Consider the following 27,500-nt stretch of genomic DNA (forward strand, 5'->3'; position numbering starts at 1 on the left):
ATTGGTGGGAAACTCTGAGGTCTCCACCACCTATCCCCCTTTCTTTTCCGGAAAAATGTGGCTTGCAGTAGGTTTTGAGGTCAGATACATTGAATATACTCAAAAAGACTCATGGAAACAAATTACGGGTCCTTTATGAAATATATACCTAACCATGCCTAGAAGGAAGGTGTCAAATTACACTACAAGCAAAGAGTACTGTGTTAAGGCTATGAGTTTATAACCTGAGTGAAACTGGGTCCTTTTGCTTGTGTATATATATATAAATTAGAGAAAAACCACTATTATGCAATTCAAACAATGATATATAATATACTTATTATAATATATAATATATTTATTATATATTGTTTATTCATTTTTATACTTTTTGTGATCTAGTTATACGTTTTAAAATATATTTTATCGTTTATTTATGATTTGGTTTATGTCTATCATTGTTTGAATTACATAATAGTGAATTACATAATAGTGCCCTTCCTAATGCCAACCACTCCATAGAGTGTACTGGGTGCTTTTTATGTGGCACCATCACCAATGCTTTTAATGTGGTACCAGCTCCAGTGCTTTTTATGTGGCTCCAGCATCGGTATTAATTCTACTGTGGTGGATAACTCTTGTGTACAGCAAGGTGCCTGATATTCTGTCATCTCCTTCGTAAGGCTCAGCTTCTGGATGCCCTTCTTAAATCCAACCTCTCCACGGAGAGTACTAGGTGATTTCTATGTGATACCAGCATCGGTATCAATTCTTCTGTGGCAGACAGGTCTTCTTGATTACAGCAAGGTGCCAGATAACTCGGTCCTTTGTCATCTCCTTCATGAGGTTCAGTCTCTTGAGATCAGCCTTTAGTTGTAAGTTTTAAAAAAATTAGTAGAATTTTAGATGTTACCATTTGAGTAGAGGCAAAGATTAAAAAGAGAGGAGTTATAAATTTGTGGTGTGCATACCTTTCCCAATGACATTAGTAATAGAAGAAATTTGAAACTTGTCACAAATTTGTTTCATTAGGAATTTACTGTTATACTACAGCACCTGTTTTATTGTAATAAATAAGGATTTATAATATAGATCGAAGGCCTTACAGAAGGCCATGTTCCAGCATGCTCTTGGTTGTGATGCCTAAAATAAACCAAAGAATTAAAGATCACAGGGAAAAAGAGTATAGTCTATTAGATAACCCCAGTACCTGTATGGTGCTTATTTTATTAACCCCAGTACCCTCACCAGCATCCTCATCAGATGTATGAAAGGTGAAGGTGACTCTAATAGAATCTGTACTCAGAATGCCTAAAAGTGTAACTAGATATTTGCAAGGCATTTCCTCTAAGACTGGTACCCATCCTTTTATACGTTCTAATACAAATTCAGTTACAATCAGATTCAGTAATATCAATTTACATTGTTTTGTTTGTTTTCTTTTTTTTTTCTTTTTTTTCCCCTTTATACTTGGGGATTGGATGATTTTAATATAGGGATATTATACATGAATTATTGATGTACTTTGATATATATATATATATTTTTGTTTTTCTTAATCATGCTACATAACCATGAAATAGGAGCATTATATTTATTAGGTTTACTGAAATGTAGAGAATAATATATTCTGCATAAGGCTGATACAATGGCACAAGCTGTGTTTGAACTTGTAACTTTTGAACCAAGTGTAACATTAACAGTTCAGCATCCTAACTAAACAGCTGCTACTGTTTAACACAAATTATTGATTTATTGATACTAAAAACAATAAAAATTGGTTGTTTTTCCTTAAACAATGGTTTTGAGGAAAAGCAAGTTAAAAGTCAGACTTGAATTAATTATTGAAGTATATTCCCCAGGGCTTGAATAACAATCCTTTGTATCCTTTGAAATTATTTTGTTTATTAATATTCCTTGTACAAGGGATAACTCTATTATTGATTCTGTATCAATCTCAATATTCTTGGTAAACCTGAAATATAGGCTACATTTTATTGTGTATAGTATATGTATAATGGTAAAGGAATGAGTCATTTGATATGCTGAAATAACTATTAGTTAAGAAAAGGAAGATTTTAGAGGCCTGAAAATAAGCGTTACATTTGGGGAGAAGTGCTACAGAACAAGAGTAGAAGAAAGTAATAGATTAAAAATAGTTGAAATCCAAATTTGAATTCAAATATTATGAAAAATTTCCATCATATTGGTGCAAGTGTGGCTGTGTGGTTTAGAAGCTTGCTTCCTAACTATGTGGTTTTGGTTTCAATCCCACTTTGCAGCACCTTAGGCAAGTGTCTTCTACTATAACCCCAGACCAAGCGCAGTCTTGTGAGTGGAACTGGTAGAGGAAAATTTAAATAAATTCATCATGTGTGTGTGTAAGCTGTCTAAGAATCCATAAGTCAGGAAAAAATGCACTTGTATATCTGTCATTAGAGTGGGTATATCAACTGATGTGTATAGTTTTATATAGATCAGCTGGAATGGATATATAATACTGTACACCTTGATTAATACAGGGTGTCCCAAAAGTCGCTGATGGGTTTCAATTTTTGATAACTGCCTTAACTTCACAAATAAATGCATAAAATTTTGATACAATATAAAGGACTTAATGGAGATTAATATGCACAAGTCAAATTTTGCAACACCACTACATCACATATCAAAAAGGACATCACTTAAATGACAGCTATTTTCAGCTTCACATGCCCATGTTCTTTCCAAAACTTGCACTATAACACTCTCAAGGGTTACAAACCCCACTTCTCTGATTTCTCTGTGGATGATCTCTTTCAGTTACACCAGGGTCTCCAGTTTGTTGACGTAAGGCCTCTCTTTCAGGCATCCATAATTGAGACCATTTTGCATCCGGCCATTCAAAGTAGACCTCACACATGGTTCCAGCAAAATGGGGCAACTGCTCATACTGCAAGAGAAACAATGCAGTTGTTACAGCAGGGATTTAGAGAGAGAATAATCTCCCACTGTGGCAATATCAACTGGCCTTCACATTCCCCAGACTTGACTCGCCCAGATTTTTTCTTGTGGGGATACCTGAAAGAGAGCGCAAATGTGTTTGCCCCTAACCCACCCCTATCACTTGACAACCAGTGTTAGTTTGTTTATATTCCTATAATTTAGCAGTTTGACAAAAAAGACTAATACAATAAGTACTATACTTTTTAAAAAAATAAGTGCTGGTGTCAATTTGTTTGAGTAAACCCTTTGAAGGCAGTAATCCAGCATGGCCACAATCCAGTGACTGAAACAAAAGGTAAATGGTAACTATAAACAGTAATGAAGATGGCTCAGGTATTACAATGTTGAATAAAATGATTGTTATATTTAGTTCTTTTCCTGAAACTTTTTAATCTTCTTTCATCCAGGGGCCTATAAAATCACTATCAGTGAGGTGTTTAAATCAATTTAATCACGTTTATAATTTTCCTACAAGATTTAAAAGTAAATCAATATGAATAACAATAGTCTTTAAAATCAGCACAGGGAAAGCAATCAACTAAATACTGCAAAACATTTTTCCCACTGCTTCACCAATAATGTCATTCAATAATAATGATTTCTGACATTAGCGCAAAGCCAGAAATTTTGTGGTAAGGGTATGGATATAGTTGATTATATCATTCCTAGTGTTTGACACATTTTATTTAATCAACTCCCTGAAGGATGACGGTCAATGTTGATCTCCAGAATTTAAGGTTAGTAATAATAAATACTGCAAGGCATTTTGTCCAACAGCCTACTGGTTCTGACATTCTACTCTTCTAATAACAATGGAGATAATTGTTAATCCAAATTGACCAAATTTGATCAAGACATTTGAGATATTTTTTTTATGAGAATTATTTATGGCATATCAATGCACTCTCTTCTGCCACATAAGAGAACGTGAATTTCATATCCAAAGCAAAAGAAAAAAAGAAAAATGCATGAATTATTTAGCATTCTTGCTCATTAGAGTTGTGACCTGTGTGCATGGTACTTATTTATAGGTTATTTGACTGAGTGAGCAAATCAAGTATCTTAACCCTTTCATTACCCTGTTTCTGTTAAAATACAGTGCTTTTGTTTCAGTTAATTTTGAAAATAATGAATTTGATAAAATTATTTTATCATTATTAAGCTGATGTTTGGTACATAAATTAACATGAACTTTTGAGGGCAGATTCTTAAGTTAGATCACTGTAAACCAGGAAGTTTATATGTTTATATCATAGAACCAAGGACAGTCACAGGCAGTATGGTATCAAAAGGGTTAGTACTTAACACAAAACAAGAAATACAGTGTTAGTTTTGTTTTTATCTTTAAATGTTACAGTTTTCATTTGAGTATGAAGTTTATTTTATAATTTATAATGTTTGTCTAAAAATATTACATTTCTTAATTCTCAGCCATCAAATATGACGAGAAAAAGGAAGAGGCTTTCCTGCAAGATCAGAAACAGAAAAAACTCAAAGCTGTCGAAGAAGCAAAGAAATTGGAAGCAGAAAAAGGTCAGCAGCAAATATTGTTACTAGAATTTCAAAAGAAGAAAAGTTTTTCCCAAAGTGCACATCATTAGTCTGCAGCATGATGAAAATTTGTAAATAATTATTAGGCTATCCAACTCACAGACTGTTTGTTTGTTTGATTCTCTCATTCATTCACTCACTCAATCACTGTCTATTTCATTTACTTTCTGTCTGTAATTCACTGTTTGTTTGCCTCATTCAGTGTCTGTCTACTTTTCTCACTTGCTTACTGTCTGTTTATCTCACTCACTCATTGTCAGCCTGACTGCTTCATTCATTGTCAGCCTGACTGCCTCACTCATTGTCTGTCTGGCTGCCCTCACTCATTGTCTGTCTTCCTGCCTCACTCATTGTCTGTCTGTCTGCCTCACTCATTGTCTGTCTGTCTGCCTCACTCATTGTCTGTCTGTCTGCCTCACTCATTGTCTGTCTGCCTGCTTCACTCATTGTCTGTCTGTCTGCCTCACTCATTGTCTGTCTGTCTGCCTCACTCATTGTCTATCTGTCTGCCTCACTCATTGTCTGTCTGTCTGCCTCATTGTCTGTCTGCTTCACTCATTGTCTGTCCCATTGCCTCACCCATTGTCTGTCTCACTGCCTCACCCATTGTCTGTCTCACTGCCTCACCCATTGTCTGTCTCACTGCCTCACCCATTGTCTGTTTGCCTGCCTCACTCATTGTCTGTCTGCCTGCTTCACTCATTCTTTTATTATAGTTTAAATATATTATCATTATAAAATAAAACATTCAAAGTTAAAAATTGTTGTTAAATTTTGATTTTGTTTTTTTAATAAAAAGGCTCTTGAAGTTTGAAATTTTATATATCTTTTTATAAAATGCAAGAAGAGTTTATGAAATTTCTTTAAAAGCTTTTTTTTTTCTAGCTAAATGATTAAGTAGAAGTAAAAGTCTGTCATGTTCTTTATGGGTTACCCTATTCAAAAGTGAACTGAAAATTTTTTACTGAACCATTAAATATAAATGTGAAGAAATGCTATCAGTATGGAGAAAGGAATTCATAAAAATATTGAATGATTCTAATATCAGTTGCAAATTGCCAGAATATTTTAAAACTCTACTTAAAGTGTTCTAGATTGGGCTTAAAAATAATGCAGTCTGAATTGTTTCTCCTTTATTTATTTGCTGGTTTTCAGACAATCCCAAAGAAGAGAAGCAAGATTCTTTTGTTGAAAAATTGGCAGCTAGAATTATAAAAAATCTCCAAGTTCAAATTAGCAATATCCATGTACGTTATGAAGACAAATATACCAATCCAGCTCATCCATTTGCTATTGGATTTACTCTTGAAGATCTAATCTTTCAGGTTTGGAATTTACTTCATAATTTGCATCTTGCTTTAAATCTGGTTTCTTGTATTTCAGTACTGACTCATGAATCTTCCTATAACCCCATGTCCCAATCCATAAATGATATTTTTGTTATATTTTGTAATGCTGTTATGTATTAAGTATCAGACTTATATCACAAATCTATGACCTAATATGCACTAATAGGCTATTCTGTTGTTGCCAATAATATAACACTATACATGTCGTCTCCTTTACAAGGTCTTTCTTGAATATATTGATAACTTTGCTTTTATTCCATTTAACAAGTTAACAAAGATTTTAACCACAGAAAACCACATAGTGGCAACATATAGGCTTTACTTTCAACTACAGCTAATAGGTCAATGGAACACCATTAGTACATCTGCATAGTTTTGGTAGTTTAGAAGACACATCTGTGTAGGAAATAGACATACAAAAAAGTCTGTTTTATATCAAATGTCTTCTTCAAAATTGGGAACATATTCCATCAGAATTGAGTGTCCTACCAAGAGGTGCAACAAAATGCAGGTCTTTGTTTAAAGTTGTGCTATTTGAACTGGGAGTTCAAAGCTGTATTTCTTCAGTTTCATTTTCATGTGTTATACTATGCAAACTAGAAAATCATTTTGATAATCAGAATACCATACCAAATGGTATTCTGATTACCAGTGAAGAGCTGCTGGATAAATGGAATATGATTTTACCAGTCAAAAAGTATTTTCATTAAATAATGTCTATATTATATTAAAATGAGACTTTTTCAGAATATTTTTCTCTATGTTTCCACTTACCACAGACCACAGATAAAGATTGGAATCCATGTGTTATAAAAGAAGCAGTCACACAAATTTATAAGGTTAGTGAAATTTTCTATTATCACACTTTGTTGTAAGAATGCAACAGATATTTTCTCTAACACTGAGAAAGGGAAAAAAATATTGGATAAATGCTTTGTTCACTTGACTGCAGCATAAAAAAAAAATCTGACGTAACACTACATATTCTGAGTAACACAACAAATATCTTATTAAAATAGGCAGATAATGTCTTTTCCTTGTTCAATATTGGTGGGTAGTATTTTTGTGTGGTGTCTGTATGTGTTTTGATTTTTGTTTTATTTGTTTCTTTCACATTATTTGTATAATGGATTATTTTTTTGCTGAACATTTATGACTATTCATTAAAAGTATTTTCCTTTTATATTGTTTAAGCAATATACTTTGCATTGGACCAGAAATTATTTTATCAAGTAAGAAGTGGTATTGTGTCTAGACTATATATAATATTGGTGATGAACCCAAATTTAGTTACTGGAACTTCTATGGCAAATTAAAAGAAGAGAGTCGAGTTAAATTTTAAACTGCCTAAAAACTTTCTAAGCATTACTAATTTTAGAACCCCACCCTTTTTTTTTTTAGTTAAATGTGATATTCAGTGGTATATTATAAAGTTCATATTGTAATATAGCATATGTATATTCTTCACCTGCATACCAGTACATCAGGCTAGTTCCATACAAATTAAACCATGTTCCAAACAACATTCGTTTTACTCTCAAGAAAACATATTTACCTCATTACAGCTACCTAAATAAAACTATAAATATTTCACTGATTACATTAGCAAATACATAAAACTGTTTATGTTTATGTATCTGATTTTATAGACATACTCTAATCATTACTTGAAGTAAAAACAACTTTTTAAAAATATTTTCAGGAATTTAATTTCTATCTAAAACATCTTGGAGTGAATGTATTAGATAATAAATGCATGCCTGGTTTATAAAAAAAGAAAAAAATTGAAGACTGAAACCTGGAATATTATGTCTTTAAATAACTTCCAATCAATAATTTCTTCAATATATAATGATGAGATTGGGAGATGCCCCCACCATCTTCACCCTCTGTACAATGTTTCTTATGAATTTCAGATTTTTACATTTCATTCTTGCAATGAAATATCTTTTATCATATCCTTTATCTTTTCCCTTCTGATTTTTACTTTCTATTACATATACTCTTTCTAGTTTCACTTTGTATAATTTCTGTCTATGCATCATGGGACCTGCATATCTCTGTTTTGTTATATTATGACAATACTGAATTTCATTTCTGTGTAAGCAGCAAATTTAGTGAATTCAGAAATTCCTTTAACATCAGTTATAGAGATACTGTATATACTCATAGATAAGATACAATTTCTTTTTTTTTTTTACTTAAAAGCTGCAAAAACACTGCATAAGGTTTATCTACTGAACTTCACTCTGAGCTTGAAATTTGTAGCAAACCCTGGCAAATGAGTTGATATATTGACATACTGTTGGCCATATAGCTATGAAAGCTTTATGAATATTGGTGTTGCTAACAAATATATGTTGATGTCATACACAAAACATGCATGACTACTTAAGCAGAATTTGATTCTGCTGAAAGGAAAAACAAACTTGTGATGATTTGTTATATCATTCATATCTGTTCAAACTTGTTGGCAAAAGTGTTAAAAAAATCAATTGTATTTCTGATAGAAAAAAGGTAACAAAAACTAAAGAAGCATTCAAGAAAACGCCAAGATGAAGATATTATACAATACAATGTCTTCTATGAGAAATTAGAGAAGTTTTGGGTAATGTGAATTAAATGCCAGTGGACTTGTCACTTTTATGGTTATTAGAACAAAAAGTTATCAATGGATACAAGTATATATATTATTATTTCCACAGTTCAATTTGGGAGTGTATGAAATTCATGTGTAGAAAAGAGCTAGAATCACATCAGTGAACTCTCATTGCAAAAATATTACCAAGGCACAAACGTTGCTGTGTGGTTAAGAAGCTCACTTTGCAACTGCATGGTTTTAGGTTCAGTCCCACTTCATGGCACCTTAGTCTTCTACTATAGTGCCAAGCTGACCAATGTCTTGTGAGTGAATTCAGTAGACAGAAACTTTATAGAAGCCCTTTGTTTATATATGTGTTAGATTGACAATTTATGAGTGAAGGCACATAGCTCAGCGGTTAGAGCATCAGGCTCACAATCATGAGGTAGTGAATTCAACTCCCAGACCGGGCTGTGTGTTGTGCTCTTGAGTAAGACACTTTATTTCACGTTGCTCCAGTTCATTCAGCTGTATAAATGAGTTGGGACATCACTGGTACCAAGCTGTATCGGCCTTGGATAACATTGGTGGTGTGAAGAAGGGAGGCTGGTATGCATGTGCGACTGCTGGTCTTCCATAAACAACTTTACCCAGACTTGTGCCTCGGAGGGGAACTTTCTAGGTGCAATCCTATGGTCATTCATGACCAAAGGAGGTCTTTACCCTAATAATCTATGGGATTAAATTTATTTTTTTCATACTAAATCATTCAACATAAAATGATGAGGATTATATAATGTGCACAGTATTACCTATAATTTTGTTACTGTGTATCATATTCAAAATGCACTGTGTATATACCCAATATTAAATGCGAGTGTGTAATATTGGTTCCAAATTTTGTTACAAGGCCAGCAAGTTCAAGGGATTGGGTATGATATGCTAAGCAATTTTGCCCGGTGTGCTAATGATTCTGCCAGATCACTACTTTGCATGTGTGTAACATTAACCCTACCATTGCTCAACTCAGACAATTGGCTAACATCGATAGCTTTCCTGTGTATTTGTATACTCACAAACACTAACATATGTCTTATGTACAACTAAAACAAATAAGGCTGAAATTAAAATATTATAAACACAAAGGGACTATGACTTGTATATGAGTATATACAATAATATATGGAGACATTAAATGTGGATCCTTTTAAAGATAAAAAAATTATGATTAATTGGCTACAATATTATACCTTTTGAAAATGGTGCTTTCTGAAGCATTACCTGGAAGAATGTTGGATTGTAGTATACTCTAAGAACATGTGAGGATGTCTAGGTTAATTTATGTAAATAAACTTTGGTGTCATACCATGGTTTTTCCCTATGAAATTGTTTCAGAGACCAAGGATGTAAGAACTGATATGGTTTTATAGGAATGGAATAGATAAGAAATGTTAGGCTAGATGTTACTGATTTTCCTTGAATTTCTATAAGCTTGCTGCAAAGAAAAGAAATCTTTTTAGTTACTAAGTTTTGAAGTGAGTGACATTTTAAAAAACAGACTCTTTCTTTTTTTTCTCTCTTTTTTTTAATAAGATATTGAAATATAGTTGAATTGGTGTATATTTCCAAAAGTTGTTTCAAATGACAGTGTGGAATTATTTCTTCAATTCTTGACAGCTCTGCTTAGCATTTTCAAAATCTACTCAGAGAACTAAGTATTTGTGGCTCTCATGGTTCTTCTTCTTCAACTCTGTTTAAGCTGAGACGAATCGCTGATTAATTCAAACTACCAAATCATATTTCCTTCATGTTTATTCTTCAAAGCATTTCTCCATCAAAAGTCATCATTCATCTTTCCATTTTCTATTTCCCATACAATTGGCTACAAAGTCAAACTATTTTCGTACCACATGAGAATATTACTATTTAGACATTTTGTACACTTCTTCTCTGGAGTCTAATTCCCTTGTTGCAACATGAAAAAAAAAATGAAGAAAAATTAAAGTTTCATGTCTTAATCTTAATCTTCATAGCAAACCAACTCTCAGAGTATTTGTTCTAAAAAACAAATTTAGTCTGTTAGAAATCATTTATCAAAACCACTCTGTTTTCATTATAAAAGCTTTTGTTTTGTCATTACTTCTCTATGTCTGAGATTTTAAAAAAGAAAATAAAGTATCAAATTGTATGATGGTGTAACTACTGAGTTACTGTTAATTCTTAAGTAATAGTTGTTATAAATTTGTATAAACACATGTCCATATTACAGAGTTTTTGACATTAAAATGTTACTTGAAATTAACCAAAATGTTTGTGTAAATTAAAAAAGAAATTCAGAGTTATGTATAGTAATATGTAAACTTCAATCTAGACATATTACTAAAGGCATTTCAATATGCCATGATTAAAAAAAATCCCCAAAGAATTAAAATATATTGAAATCTCTGAGTTATATATTAGGGTTTTAAGTTTATCATAAACCTTATGATGGTTTGCATGTAAGATCACTATCTAACAGAAGTCTACTAATCTCCTAAGTGTGGCTAGATAAAGTAATTATAAACCTATTTTGTCAATATTTTGACACCTTAATGCATTGTTTAGGGTGTATTATTTTTCATTGTATCTTCCTTTCATAAAATGTCATTGTAACTCTAAATAGAATTTTCCCATATTTAATGATCTTTTAAGTCATCGTAGAAAATAATGTTTTAACATGGGTTTCATCACAACCACTTACAACTTCATTTTTATTTTATTTGATTTTATTTTTCTTGCTAATGAGGAAAATGAATATAATGTAAGAAATTAAAGCTGAAATGTTTGTACATTTTCTCAAATTACTTATGAATATTATTGAATGAAGAAATTACTTTATCCTTGGCTGTATCCTATTTTGGTACTTAATTTGACACTCAATTGTTACTTCTCATGTAATGTTTTGAATTAACATTTTAAAAAATTATTTTTTACTTTCCATTTATAGAAACAAAACTGGATATTTATTTTCTTTATTGTGTTAGATTTTCTTCTGTTAGTTTCTGCACCCCAAACTGATTTGGGATTTCAGTTCTGTTTAAGTTTTCTACAGTTTACTCATTTTGTTCCCTTCAGATTCTGTTATTTCTCACCCTTTTTCTGTAGATTTAGTATACAACTTTAAAAAAAGTTTCTTTCCCCTTCTAAATTAAGATATACCCTTTCCCTCTTTTGCTACTTTTTTTTAATCACAAGACTTAGTTCCTGTATGACACCCATCAAGAATCCCTTTTATTTATCTATTTATTTTCATCTGTTCAAATTAGTTCCAGTTTTTAAAAGTCTAAAAGAAATCTCTCTCAAAATTTCATGTATTTTAGTGTCCCATTGACCCCTCGTTTTTCGTAGAAAAGGTAAGCACGTCAGATCTCTTAGAGCATTATATTTTTTTCGACATGATTAGTAGTTAGCTTGTTTCTATTTGTGGTAGTGGTTTCACTCGTGCCTCTTTCTTTTTTGTTTTTTTTAGTTTTATTTAGACAATTTAGATGTCGTATGTGTGTGTCTTAATATATTGTCTCATTATTCAAATGTAACGACAATTTCTTTCAGAAGACAAGTGAAGAATATTGACTGTTTTGGCTGGATTATATGTGGAAAAAATATTTTGATTTAGTATAGATTTATTGGGTGTTGAAGTGGATTCCAATTTAGTGGGTGGTCAAAAGTTTAAATTTTGCTTCAGATGTTAATGGGTTATACTAACCAGTATTGGAAAAGTCATCCAGCTATAAGACTTGTGCCTACAATTCACATAAATATGTGAATCTGTCCACTTACTCAATTCATACTGATTTAGAAAAATAGATAGAAAATGTTTCTAAAATATACCAATTGGAATTTTCATGTTCTTTCCATCATTAATACCATTTTAAATGTACTTAAAAAGAAACTTAGTAAATATTTAGGTTATTCATTTCATTTAAGAAAATATAAAGAAAATTGGTTTTATAAAAAATTCAATGAAACAGCATACAGTTTTATGCAGTAAAGGTGCATATAATAAAAAAAAAGGGCTCAAAATCACTAGCTCCTCTGCTTAAAAAGATCTTTTTAAGATAAATGCAGTGATGCAAAGAGATTTGCTACACATTTCCTGACCTAAATGCACTTACATTCATTGCAGATCCTCTTCAGTTAAGGACTGCACAGACCAAACATAGTGATCAGAATGAAAGGAAATGAGTAAATCTCTTACCTTTCACTTCTTCATTAGAATCTAACAATAACTCCCTTCATAAATGTATCTTTAAAGATTTTAAGGAACTTATAAAATGACTGAGATCTCTTAATAATTACTGATTGTTTTTGTTCTGTATGGAAGCCAAATCAGTCTTTAATGATTGTTTATCAATAAATGTATATATTAACACCTATCAAATTGAAATAGGAGATACAAATATTGCAGAAAATAAAATTTGTAAAACATGCAAAGATAAAAAATTGAATACTCATTTCTTTTGTTTTGTTCCTAGGCATCTATATTCACATTTAGATTGCGTGCTGGAGTTGTTCAAACAAGCTTAACTTAATTATTATCTATTTTTAATAATAAAACATTTTTATCTCTTAGCTTTCATGTACTATATAACAAATTAGATTTGTCTGACGGTTGCTCTTTCTCATTAGTATTCAATCTGTTCTCTGCCTTCTTGTGACCAGAAATTATCTAAGAATTAAACAACTATATATTTGTTCTGCTTCTGCTATTAGCAAGTCATAAGATGTATCCCTTTATAACCTGCTGTATCTCTAAATTTTTCTTCCTAATAAGTTTTTGTTTTTGATAAGCTAAATACCTTTTACAGGTCATAGCTGAGGCATATTTTTGTGGTTTACAGTTTTTTTATGTTCCCTGATGTTTTTCCTTTTTTTTTTTTTTTCAAGTTTTATTTGATAGTCTAACTTTACTTTTGATAACTAAATTATCTTGAAGACTTTTACTGTTTTATCATCCATTCACACATGTTCACTGCACTAGACTTCTGTTTTTCAATCAATTAAAGGATTCCTCCACTTTACTATTATTGTCTTGGAATGATCCAGCTCAGTGGATTTAGTCTTTTATTTCTTGTTCTATTCTGAAACATTGTGAATACTATAATAGTTTCAGTAGGATTCTGTTAAGTATATTTGATTGTGAGATTTTTTTAAAATTCATTTTTCTGTTTACAATCTTTGTCTCTAGCATAGAACTTATTGGTTCCTTTCCTTTCTGGTCATTTGCACTGATACTGTGATACTGTCCTTCTCATCTTGCAAAGTATATTATGGGCATTTCTCCAGGTTATTTCTCTGATACTGGATTCTTAGTTTAATTTTGTCAGGTATTAAAATAAATGAGAATTAGTGTTTCCTCTTGATTAGTATTAATTTTATGTTGACTGTTATTCGAAGTAATGTTTATATAAGATGAAAATATCACTAGTCATACCAAAACAAATCATGTAATTTTATTTGTGAAACACTCTAATATGAAATTGGACTTCTCTTAGTTTCTGATGAATATCTGCTGGATTCTTCTCTAAAGTGAAATTTATACTTGTTTGTGTATAAATTGTCACATTCATCTCTTGTTTATGAGAGGAGAATCAAGTTGTAATATATCTCTCATATTATTATAAATATTCATAAAATATTTAATTAGGTTATATAGATATCATTGTGTCTGTCTGTATGTGTGTGTGTGTGTGTGTGTGTGTGTGTAGAATTCAATATGCATATGCCTCTGAATGGAATGTTAGCCGAATACAAAGTGATTATAAGAAAAGAAATTATAAAGGAATAAACAATTATTCTATGATGGTCCACCACATCTTATAGTGGAAACAGCTGTAAGCTAATGAATTTCTCAAGATAATCATCTATTCCTTCGTCATCTCTTTTCTTATATTATTTAATATAAACAGTATTTAAATTTAAGATGCTATTAATTTCATGCTGTGAAAACACAGTAAATTGACAGGTTTGTATAGTATAACTCGTGTTTCTAAATAATTTTTCAAAAACAACCAAGCACATTATAATAATGAAATTATTGTATACAGTGCTCAGGTGCACCACAACTTATCAAAAGTGCATATAATGAATATGCAGTAATGTACAAATGTCTGGAAAGTGAACAATGCATGAGTCAGATACATGCTTGCATGTGTATGGAGAGGAGAAAATCAGGTGTACTGTTAGCAAATCTCAGGAAGCCTGGAAGTTTTAAAGGATGCAGTGCTCCAACAACTGATGCCGGCAGTTTGTTCCATGCTTCAGCAACTCTTAGCGTGAAAAAATGTTTCCGAAAGTCATGGGAGCTGTGCTGTTTTCTGACTTGGTAAACATGTCCACAAGTGTTAGACAGATGGAGTTTGAAAAGGTGCTCAGAGTTATTATTTGTAAGATGGTTAATAATTTTATTGGTGTCTACCAAGTCAGCTGCCAGAAGTCGGAGTTTCAATGTATCCATGCCCAGGGAAATAAGGCGTTCAGAATATGGCAAATGCCTGATGAAGGGTATTCTCTTGGTTGCACGTCGCTGAACGGCTTCCAGACGATTAATATCCTGGGCAAGATAGGGGTTCCAGACTGGTGATGCAAATTCCAGGTGAGGTCGCACCATAGCTATATAAAGCTGCAGATAGATAGCCGGAGAGTAGCTCACAAAGGATTGTATAAGATTGCTTAGAAACATAAGCCATGCCATAAAAACTTGTCAGTTTACTGTTTTCACAGCATGAAAATAATAGTAGCTCAAATTTAAATACTGTATATATTAAATGATATTTATCTCTCACTGAATAGAGTACCTTTTTTTTTTTTGTTGATTCCACTAATAAGAAATTATATATGCATATGTGTGTGTATCAATATGCACACAATTTTATCTTCAACTCCAATTTTAACTTCTGGTTTTTCAAAGATATCAGTGAATAGTTTTTTTTTATTTTAAATTTTATGAATAAGTATTTTTTTGTTTTTTAACTTATTCATATATTTTAACTAAAAAGAGGTGGGGCAAAAAATCATCTATTGACTTCAATAGTTGATATAACTGAAGGTATTGCATACAGTTCTTACCAAATGTACTTGTGTTGTCAAGAATAAAATTTATTTCAATTCAGGATTTTTTTTTAATTAAATTTAAATTTCAGATCTCTTAGGTAAGTTTTATTTTAATTATAAAATTTAGTGTTCCCTGATTTATTGTCTGGGTTTGAATTAAATATGTTTAATGTTCTTTGTTTGCATTATTAGAAAATGTGCAGTTAATGGGGGAAATGATCAAGCGTAATCATTTTTGGAACTTGTCAACTTTTAAGTTAAAGAAAAAGGTAGTGAGTGGGCAGAATGGGTCATGATGAACAAGATCCTTTGGGGTATTTAGTTACTTCCTTTTTACATTCTGAGTTTAAATCTGAGGTTGATAATATAAGCAGTCAAACATTAAGGTGAAATATAATTTCTCCAAATCTGTGGCCTTGTCACTATGTTAGAAGCCAATGAAAGAAAATTATACTTAAATAAATGAACTTGCCTAGATATTGTGATATCACACTCTGTTACTCTAGAAGCTTACTTCCATAACAAGAGAAACTTGCTTTGCTTACCGAGCACTTTATATCATCTGATTGTTACATGAAGATTTGGATGACTTACTATAATTTACTGATTGCTAATTCTAATAAGAGAAAATATCTATTTGAAAGGTGTTTGAAAAGTATGACTTTCATATTTATTTGAAAACTAGAGAAAAATTGGGTTTCTTTTTTTTTTTTTTTCCTCCCTTTTTTGGATATGTATTTAGCAATAAGAAATTTTTGATAAAACTAGAAGTTGTTACAGTTTTACTCTTTAGAATTCAAGTAATCTTAAGTGATTCTTATTTATGAAGTTCAAAAAGAAAATATGATGTATATAAAATATAGAACTTCATGAACTGTGTATGAATCATTTTCAATGTTTATTTAACTCTGAAGGCAGCAAGCTGATGGAATCATTAGCATGCAGGGCAAAATACTTTGTGGTATCTCATCCGTCTTAATGTTTTGAATTCAAATTCCACTGAGGTTGACTTGCTTTTCATCCTTTCAGGGTCCATAAAATATGTATCAGTTGTGGCTTGGGGTCGATATCATCAATTTATTCCTCCCCTAAAATTGCTGGCCTTGTGCCAAAATTTGAAACCAGTATTTATTTAACTTTAAATTCAATTGAGTCAACCATATTGAACCAGTTAGTTTTGATATATCTTAGAAACCATCCTACTGAAAATATATATTGAAAAAATTCCTTTCGTAAAAGATAACATGTCCTGATAGTATGGGACAAGATTGGATCTTTAAATTATAGGGGTAATCCATGGTGCAATACTTTGGGATTGTGCCCAAGATATTTTGAGATGACATTCTGTCATTCAGCTATGTTTTGTCTAATATATGAATACCATGAATACCCATATATATGTGTTCATGCATACATGTGCTGACATACATACATTTATGTAATCTAATAAAAGAAAACATTTATTGAAAATGTGGTCTTCTGTGAGTTATATCATGTCTGCTCTCTACCTGGATCAAGCAAAATAAAACTATGTACTAACCAGTTTAATTACCTAACATAGAGATACCAATTGCTAGAACATCTAAAACTGTAGTATTAGCATTTATGTTCATCTGGTATTTGATTACCTATGGAAAAATAGGACCTGAAATAAAGTATAAAACTAAATGAAATTAACTATCTGAAAAAAACTATGGAGTCCAGGAAAATAAATTTCTAATAACATTCAGCCAAAACAGAAATTTCCTTTGCTTGTTATCACCAAATTTCCAAATATATCTTCATGCTATCATAATTTTAATTACATCTCTCAAGAAAATATTTAGCTACCAGATTATCAGATTATTTTTGTTTGTGTTTTGCCTGTTAGCTGTGTTTTCCCCCTTTTTTTTAAAAATAAAATACAAGTTTGTTTACTTGGTATTTGCCCGTTTTATTTTTTAAGCATTTGTTTTTTCTAGTTGAACACTCTTCCTACTGATGATCATTCAGTTGTAAAGAGCAGAACTTGCTTTCAGTTGAGCAAACCAAGATAAGTAGGGTTTATGAACCTGGTTCAGAGGTACACAGTACAGTAATCGTAGTTAGATTGGAACTCATAATCCTGTGGTTATGAATTCAGTGGTGATAATTATGTTTATCTTCTCATTCACTTGATAATTACCAGATAGTACTTTTGTGAGTATAAATCATCATCATTAGCATCATCTTCATTGCATCTGCTTTTCTGTGCTGACATTGGTTGGTCAAGACTTATTGAGGCCTTATTCTGTAGTCAGATACCTTTCCTGGTGCCACTTATTACTTGTTTTGTTAAGTAAGATATTTTTATTGCCATGTTATTCACACAAAATCAACATAACTGTGTGGTAAGAAGTTCCAGGTTCAGTCCCACTATATGGTACCTTCAGCAATTGTTTTCTACTATAGCCCCAGACCTTGTGAGTGGATTTGGTAAAAGGAAACAGAGAGAAATATATTGTGTATGTGTGTGTGTTTCTTTGTGTTTGTTCCCTACAATTCCTTGGTAACTGGTGTTAGTCTGTTTACATCCCCATAACTTAGCAGTTCAGTTAAAAGAGACTGGTAGAATAAGTACCATGCTTTAAAAAAAACAAGTACTGGGAACTATCTGTGCAACTAAACCCTTCAAGGCAGTGCCTCAATACCTGAAACAAGTGAAAGATCAGCTGCTGAGCTTCTAGGCATATTGTTTAGGGGAGAAATAAATTGTTGCTCAATTAATGTCGCAGTAAAGACATGTGAAATAAACACACATGTGTGCTGTTGATGATATTTTTCCTTCTCTGGACTTTTCCATTTCCCTTTCTGATGAAGAGCTATGCTCAAAGCATTAAAATCCCTCTCTTTTTTTCCACCTTTACCGAGCGTCAAACTTATACATTCCATGTGCACATCCTCTTGTTTTGTTATTGTTATTTTTAATGTTCAATTATTCAATTTTAACTACATATGAATGGTTGGCTTCCATACAGTTTCCGTTTACTTAATTTCATCACAAGACATTGGCCTAAGACTATTATAGAAGACACTTCCCATAATGCCACACAGTGTGTTAGAACTTAAAACTCCATAGATATGAAGTTAGTCACCACAGAGCCATACTTGTACCTCATAAGTCCATTAATAAATGTCATTAGCATCAATAGAATAGGCATAGGAGTGGCTGTGTGGTAAGTAACTTGCTTATGAACCACATGGTTCTGGGTTCAGTCCCACTACATGGCACCTTGGGCAAGTGTCTTCTACTATAGCCTCGGGCCGACCAAAGCCTTGTGAGTGGATTTGGTAGATGGAAACTGAAAGAAGCCTGTACTGTGTATATATATATGTATGTGTGTGTGTGTGTGTGTATGTTTGTGTATCTGTGTTTGTCACCCCAACATCACTTGACAACCGATGCTGGTGTGTTTACATCCCCGTAACTTAGCGGTTCGGCAAAAGAGACCGATAGAATAAGTCCTAGGCTTCCAAAGAATAAGTCCTGGGGGGTCAATTTACTCGACTAAAGGCGGTGCTCCAGCATGACCACAGTCAAATGACTGAAACCAGTAAAAGAATAAAAGAATACTAAAAAAATTTATTACAAAATTCAATGTATCATGACATATTCTTTTAGACATTGTTAAATCTTCACAAATAAATATATTCTTCTACTGTAGGCACAAAGCTTGAAATTTTGGGGGGAGGGGCGGTCAATTAGATCGACCCCAGTACGCAACTGGTACTTAATTTATCGACCCCGAAAGGATGAAAGGCAAAGTCGACCTCAACCGAATTTGAACTCAAAACGTAACGGCAGACGAAATACCGCTAAGCATTTCACCCAGCATACTAACATTTCTGCCAGCTCGCCGCCTTTCACAAATAAGTATATTATCACACTCATTAGCATTTTCTGTACCTTGTGGCTGCAGATATATGAAAGTAAATGAAAATTGTTTAATTATATCAATTAGTACAAATAGCTATACTATACAAAATAAATTTAATTGACCCTTTTCATACCAACTCATCTGAGACTGCCTTTATAAAAGCGTTCATATGGGTCAACACATAGTTTAATTCTTTAACATTCAGACTACTCTGTCAAATGTATGGTTTATTTATTCGCATCGTTTTAAATTAATTATGCATTATTTCATGGCTTAAGATTTCGATGATGTAATTGTTTATTTTTAGAATGACATTTTAGAGTAAGTGTGAGATATTGGATCTGGCCAGTTCGAACAGAAAAGAGGCAGAGTACTTTGGCCAGATATTTCCAGTTTAAGTGTTAAAGGTTGAAGTTGAACTAGGCCTAGTATCACTGTGAAACCTCTACTGTAGTTGTGGCATTTATAATCATTCTAAGATATATATCTGCAATGAGAAGTGACCTATCTAATGAATAAAGTAATGGCTCTGTAGCTAAACTCTATAAAGGATGAAAGTTGGGGTCAGCCAATACATCAATCCAGGGCTGAAGGGCCACAGAGGGGATCTGAAATATCTAACAGCATCCACTCCCAACTCTCTAAAAAACAAAAAAAACTCACAACCTACTGGAGTTTTGAGAGGAGGAACCCATTAGTTGAATGTGGGTTGGGTACAACTAAGGGTTTTTAGCTTCATTAGTGATTCATGATTAAATACACTGAAATAGTTATCTTTTCTTTCTTTCTTTCTTTCTTCTCTCTCCTTTTTCTTCTGGATCTTGGGAGGATTTGACATCAGAGCTACAAGTCTGAAAACAACTTGTCATAGCTGCTTATAATAATGACCTAATCCCACCTTCCTTCCCTCTCACTCCTCCCTCTCTTACCTCATCTCTCTCTCTGTCCTTCCCTCCCTCCCTCCCTCCCTCCACTCTCTCTCTCTCATAATGGATTGGTTTAAGTCATTAAAATCTAAGTATTTTAACATAGTAGAACCAGCACTAGTGAGGTGTTATAGATTGTTGGCCTTCTGATTTTTTGGCTGGGTTGTATTAAATGTTGTCAGCTAGAATTCTTACCTAATGAATATTAGAAATGTATTAGAAAAATGCCATGCTTAGTAGATGGTTATGATACGTGACAGTAAACGATAACTTTTCACCGATTTCTACTTACTGGATCTACTTAACATAATATTTCCATGTCACAGTTGAATCAGCCTAAGTAGATCATTCAGCTGTTGAACAAAAATATGTAATGCTTGTTAATATGGATTCAAATCAAATATCTTGCAAGGTGTTGCCAACTTTCTATAACTGCTATAATAGATACTAAATTAATTGGTTGATAACATAATTATTCTCTCATTAAATTTTTATGAAACTCTTAAGAATGTCTGGCTTATTCAGTTTGTTTTGGTGATTTTTTTTCACCGGGCTCTTTTCCTAATCCCTATTATATTTTCAGTACATAAGTTATAATACATATATAATATTTTTAGACAGAGTACCAACTATGTATGTAATGTATATATGTAAGCATGCATGCATATATATGCATGTATGTATTTTGGGAGTGTGGAACCACCTCTTAACCTCTATTATTATCATGTGTACTCTGACCCAGAGTTATAGCATCTGTTAAGGTCTTAGCTATGGGTTAAATAACGAGGGGACCACTAGGAGTGAAAGACTCCTAGTTCTCATTAGAATTTCCTTCTAGGAGAAGGTAAACTTGTATTAAAAAAATCTGAAGTGCAGTTGGTTTCTGGTCATTTCAACCTTTGTTGTGCCACTTTTTTTTTATAGTTGATTACACTAAAAAGTGGATTCATTGCTGCAAAACACTCTATTCACTCAAAGCAAATTCGCACACAGGAAATTCTTGAACTCTCAAAATGTTTACATGGACTTACTGAGTTTAAGACATGGTCTTATTCAGTCACGAGAACAATGTTTCATAGATGCGATAATAAAAGATCAAGATATATGGAATGACTGAGTATTACAGACCTGTTGAGTCCATGTCATCAAAGAAAAGCAAATGGGGAAACTATAACGAAATGTTAGTACTTCTGTGTTACATTACATTGCAGTTTAAAAAGCATATGAATTATTGTTGGGTACTTTTATATGATAATTAAAAAAATATGGTTCCCAAATATAAGCACAGGTGTGGCTGTATGATAAGAAGTTTGCTTTCCAACCATATGGTTCTGAATTCAATCCCACTGCATGGTACCTTGGGCAACCGTCTTCTACTTTAGCCTTGGGGTGACCAAAGCCTCGTGAGTGGATTTAGTAGACAGAAACTGAAAGAAGCCTGTTGTATGTGTGTGTCTGTGTGTTTCTGTTTATCTATCTCTGTGTCTGTGTTTGTCCCTCACTACTGCCTGACAATTGGTGTTAGTGTATTTATATCCCTGTAACTTAGCAGTTCGGTAAAAGTGATTGATAGAAAAAGTACCAGGCTTTAAAAAAATAAGTTCTGGGGTCAACTGTTCAACGGAAATTCTTCAAGGAGGTACCTCAGTATGGCTGCAGTCTAATGTCTGAAATGAGTAAAAGACAAAAGGTAATTCTATATTAGTTTATTAAATTACTAATGTTGGTTTAGTTAGATGAGTATTGTTTTGTTTTGTTTTTAATTCATTCTGTGAATCCTCCATTAAGAGAGTGGGTGGGATGTCTACTTGGTCATTGACTTTATATCTATTGGCACAAATATACTTATGTGGTTAAGAAACTTTTTATCCACATGATTTTAATTCAGTCCCACTGCAAAGTACCATGGGTAAGTGTCTGCTACTATAGCTGCCTACTGACCAATTCCTTGAGAGTGAATCTGATAGATGGAAACTGTGTGGAAACCCATCCTATATATGTATTTATACATATATGTATGTCTTTGTATTATTTCCCCACCATCATTTGACAAATGGTGTTGGTTTGTTTACATCCCCCCTACCTAATTTAGTGGTTCAGCAAAGAGATTGACAGAATAAGTTCTAATAAATACCAGGTGTGATTTGTTTGGCTAAACCCTTCAAAAAAGTGACCCAGCATGGCCACAGTCCACTAATTGAAACAAGTAAAAGATAAACAGATTTAATTATTAGATTCTTCATCAAAACAAGAGTTTTCTTTTCCCCCTTCTCTTTTTTTAAGTTTGAGTCTGTCTTGTTTGGATCACTTTTACCCTGTAAATGCTTGTTCTTTGTCTCAGGCTGTCTCTGTGTCATATTCATTTCATCTTAGTATTTTTTGAGGTCCTGGATATTTTGTTGAATTTTGGAATTTCTTAGGTACCAGTTTTATTTTACCTTTTTTTTTCTCTTTGGTTTGAATTTTAAAAAAAGTCATATATATTTAGTTAATTTTCGGAATCATCTGTATAATTTTTTTTCAGTCATTTTTCTATATTCTTAATTTATAAAATACATTTCCTAATTTTGATTTTCAGTTATTATTCATTCATGCTAAAACCTTGTTGAAAGTCACATGTCTGCATGTTAACATCTGTGATCTATGTATCAACTATGCACAATTTTTTTTTTTTGTATTCATGTCATAGCATAGAAGCCTTAACACGATCACCATATACACTTTTTGTTTTCAGTCATCATATATTTTTTATTATAACTTATTCATTGTAAATTTGATATTTGTATTAAAGCAAATGGAAAAACAACCCCTGTAAATCTCTGACAACTGGTTTAAGAATAAATCCTTTCTACAATAACACATTCTTGAAAAACCAACCAGTTTATGTTTTGTATCATGTTTGCTTTCACAAATGTGAGGAAAAAACCACAAATATTGTTTTTAATTCCATGCTAGCTGTTGACTCTAATTCTCAATGCATAAAGCCTACTTGACTCTGCTCTGTCACTTTTCACAGTGCATAAATATCTAATATACTCTTCATTCAACCTGTTTTCCATAGTAATTTTTCAACCTTTCGCCCTACTCATGTGTGTGTGGGTGTGTGTGCCTCACAGAGAGAGAAAGGGAGGGTAGAAAGAGATATATTTTTTTATTAATTGCTTTCAATGTCACTAGTCTATAATTGAAAAGTAACTGAATTTTTGCCAATGTTACAGTTAATCTGTCATCATATCTGCCATTCCAGTTTCTATAAATGTTAGTCTTTGATTATCTTTCCTAATCACCCTACATGCATAACACAGCTGAACAATTGTCCTGAAGACTAGCCTTCATCTTCTATGATAAAAAGAATCTTCAGCTCTCTACAAATCTGGGGATGGTACTGCTACTACACATGCACACAAGCCTCCAGAACAAGGCACTGTGACTAACTGACAAATATTAAACCACCAACTTGATACATCTGGCTCACAGACAAACAGCTAAAAAAAAATAATAATTTGTCCTAAATTTTGCTGTACCATATTGCAAACAAACAAATATAAGTTTAATCATATATTATGATCTGTGTTGCTATTTGAAAATCTGAAATATGTTGTGTAAAAATATTTTTAAATTGATGTTTAAATTCAGAGAAAGTTTTGTATAATTAAAACTCTAGGTTTACAAGTACAATAACTAAGATTTATCATGTTATTACTAAATCATCTTCCTTTTTTTTTCCAATCCCCTTCAAAGGCAGATTTTGCTGCATTCAACACACCAACTTATTTTTTTCTTTCTCTATATATATAAACTCTACCTTTTGCTCTTATTGTAATAATGAAGTTAAGATTAATTATGAACAGCAAATACTTCACTCTTTGTTACACAGATCATTTCCAGCTATTTTCTTATAATTTTAATTTATTCACTCTTTCCCTGTTTTCAATTGTTTCTTATCAATTTTTACCCTTTTTTTTTGCTTTTTGATATGTTTTTATAGCTTATACGGCTTGATTCCCTCTCTTTATACTGGAATAGCAGGACTGAGTTATACGACACATTGCCTCGAGAAAATTCCCTGGTAAGTCCATTTGCTTTTACTGTTCTTAATTACATAACTTTTTGAAGCATAGTTAACTTCTGAGTTTCCATTTTTTTTTTGTTTTAGTTGCTTTCATTTACATAAAATTTATTAAAAACAAAGTAAATGTAATGAACCAAGTGAAAAGAAGGACAGTTTTATTTATTCATTTTTAAATAATTAAATAAATTGTGATTACATTTAATGTTAGGATATGTTTGGACTAGTCACAGATCATTAATCACATGCTTACCTCATAGTAATTTGTTTTTAAGTTTAAACTTACCATTGATGACATAATCCTCATCATTTTAATGATTTGTCAGTTTTCCATACTGACATTTTTTTGTGTATTTATTTGCTTATATATTGTTTTTTTTTTTCCTTTTTCTTTCCAGAAACTGTTGAAAGAAAATATTGCTAGTTCAAAAACTACAACAGACTATACATACAGTGAGTTTATAAATATATACATGCCATTAAAAATACACTATAGCAAATAATAGGTACAATTTTGCAACAAAGAAATTATGGTGTTGAACTTGTAATGAAGTTAGGGACATTATTTTATCTTCCTCAAGATAGAAAAAAAAGAGATTATTCTACGTTATGTTAACCATTGAAATGGTGTGCAGCTATTTAAAAACAAAAAGAAAACCATCTCAGATCTGCCTGTTTGTTTATATTTGAATTATAATAATGAATATGAAATAAGCTTCTTTCAGAGTTAATCTGAGACCATGTGCTGAATTTGAATCAGTTTCATTGTAGAAGAGACTTTTCAGCTATTTAAAACACACAAATATGGTTAAATTTGATTTTCATTTATTTTTTTAGTTTTCAAAATTGTCTTCACACAATTGTGACCAAGTCACTGACACAGTTCTACTGCAGATAAACAGGTTTAGAGTGCAGAAGTAAATTGTTACTAGAGATACCATATATTTATCTTTCCAGACCTCCAAGGCTTTTTATGCTTACCTAAGCAAAATATCAATTCAGAATTGTAATCTAGCAAACAATGTATATTATATAGTTTATACTACAACTAGTACTGAGCTATTGATTTCTTTTTCAATAGTTTTTCGATGACATTGTAAATATGAGTCTCTTTATCAGCTGGCTTTCAACACCTCTTACTCTGTCTTCTTCATATTAAAAAGGTTTCATAAAATATTTTTTTTAAAAGCCACTGTTTTCATATTTTTGAAAACTACTTAGACATATATGATCTTGTGATTGCACCTGAATATGTTATTAGTGATATTAACTGAAACCGTTGGATGTTTTGAGTGTTTGAACAATTGGACACCCTCATCCAGGTGACCCAGCTGAGTATGAACAAGCCTTGACTTCTGTCCAGACAGCATTACACCTACCGTTAGCTTTTCTTTTCTGATTCTCAGCCACATGAATCATCTTCTACTACTTTGGTGGTCAGCTTGATTGCTCTTTACCTCTTGAACTTTGCAATGCCTAACATTTTGTAGAATTTGCAGAGGTTGTCTTGCAAACCTTCATTTCACTTCATTGAGCTTGCATTTTTCTTACCACCCATTGCTTTGGCATTCTTCCACCAGTTCAGCATTGTTTGCTATCTTCCTCTCATTGGCTGCTTCTTAGGGAATGGAGAATTCTGATAGAATGATAGGATGACCACCTTAGAAGCTTGTGAGATCTACATCATCTGCATTCATTTCATTGTACAGTTTGAAAAGTTTAAAGTAATTTAAACTCTTTCTAAGAATCTAACATGAGCAAATTTACAAACCTTGTCTTTACTTTTACAATTTCTTTAAAGGAAGATTTGATAATTAGCTAGTAAGGTTAGTTTGCTTGTTAAGCTTTTCTCTCATGTGACCAGAGGTTCCTGTTAATATAATGTCAGTCTAAGTTGCTTGTTGGTCCCAGTTGGGATAACATAGGCATATCTGTTGACATCAGTGTGTCTGTACAGACAGAATGGACCATTTTGTTTGTTGATTGGTCCAAAAGGTGATAGTATAAGTATGCCTGTCAACACCTGTGCATATGGTTGACTAATCAGGCTATTGTATCAGTTAATTGAGCTTAAGGAGGGTGATATAAGCCCATCTGTTGATATTAACTTGTCTGGTGTTGGTTGTTGATTAAAATGAACTACCAATTTGTGAATTTTAGCTTGAGTCACTGAGGTACCATGAATGTAGTTAACTTAAGCTATTCACTACAATCTATCTTTTCCAGAAATAATAATAATCATTTTTTTTTCTGTTTTTTTTTTTCATCTAGTGATCAAGCCTATATGTTCTGTAGCGCACCTGAGATTACACACAAAACCAGAAGAAGACTACTTCCAGATACCCAAAATCTTTCTCACTGTAATATTTGATAATATTGTGCTCTCTTTATCTAAACATCAGGTAAATTTAGTTCTAATTTAAATTTCTCTTTAGCACTGCCTAAATCATCATTGAAATGCTTTAAAAATGTTCTTCTTCAAGTCAGCCCTTACTTAACAGACCTATGATCAGAATCATTGCAATCATGACTATCCTGTCTATTTTTCATGTACAGTGTGTTTAGGACCATGGGGAAGTTCAGTGAGTTTTGACTGCTATTTCTTACAGGCCAAAAAAGCCCCACATATGAGTGTCCTTGATAACTTGAAAAGTGCTTAAATATTATGTAGCTCTACCTTTATCAGTAATAGAGGAAGTTTTGATTTCATTAAATTTAATCCTTCTGGAGAAAAGAACAGGTTTAGATGAGTATAAAATTACACTTAATTACAGTTACAAGAACTTGAAAAACGCAATATACCACATAGTTCCAGGTTCAGTCCCACTGCATGGCACCTTGGGCTAGTATCTTCTACTATAGCCTTGGGCCGACCAAAGCCTTGTGAGTGGATTTGGTAGACAGAAACTGAAAAGAAGCCCGTCGTATATATGTATGTATGTGTGTGTGTGTATATGTTTGTGTGTCTGTGTTTGCCCCCCCCAACATCGCTTGACAACCAATGCTGGTGTGTTTACATCCCCGTAACTTAACGGTTCGGCAAAAGAGACCGATAGAATAAGTACTAGGCTT

The 27,500-nt window shown here is 32.4% G+C and overlaps 1 protein-coding gene across 1 annotated transcript in view; it reads left to right on the forward strand.

Moving 5' to 3' along the window:
* The window catches only part of LOC115219905 (vacuolar protein sorting-associated protein 13A), a 279,099-nt gene that overhangs the window by 105,119 nt on the left and 146,480 nt on the right, over positions 1–27,500 (forward strand). Inside the window, exons 5-10 of the mRNA XM_036509534.1 lie at positions 4,396–4,497; positions 5,671–5,840; positions 6,644–6,703; positions 24,348–24,428; positions 24,827–24,881; positions 26,700–26,830. Coding sequence (XP_036365427.1) covers positions 4,396–4,497; positions 5,671–5,840; positions 6,644–6,703; positions 24,348–24,428; positions 24,827–24,881; positions 26,700–26,830 — 599 coding nt within the window. The remainder of the gene's footprint in view (positions 1–4,395; positions 4,498–5,670; positions 5,841–6,643; positions 6,704–24,347; positions 24,429–24,826; positions 24,882–26,699; positions 26,831–27,500) is intronic.

The sequence above is a fragment of the Octopus sinensis genome, linkage group LG15, assembly GCF_006345805.1.
Source record: "Octopus sinensis linkage group LG15, ASM634580v1, whole genome shotgun sequence".
In the NCBI taxonomy this organism is placed as follows: Eukaryota; Metazoa; Mollusca; class Cephalopoda; order Octopoda; family Octopodidae; genus Octopus; species Octopus sinensis.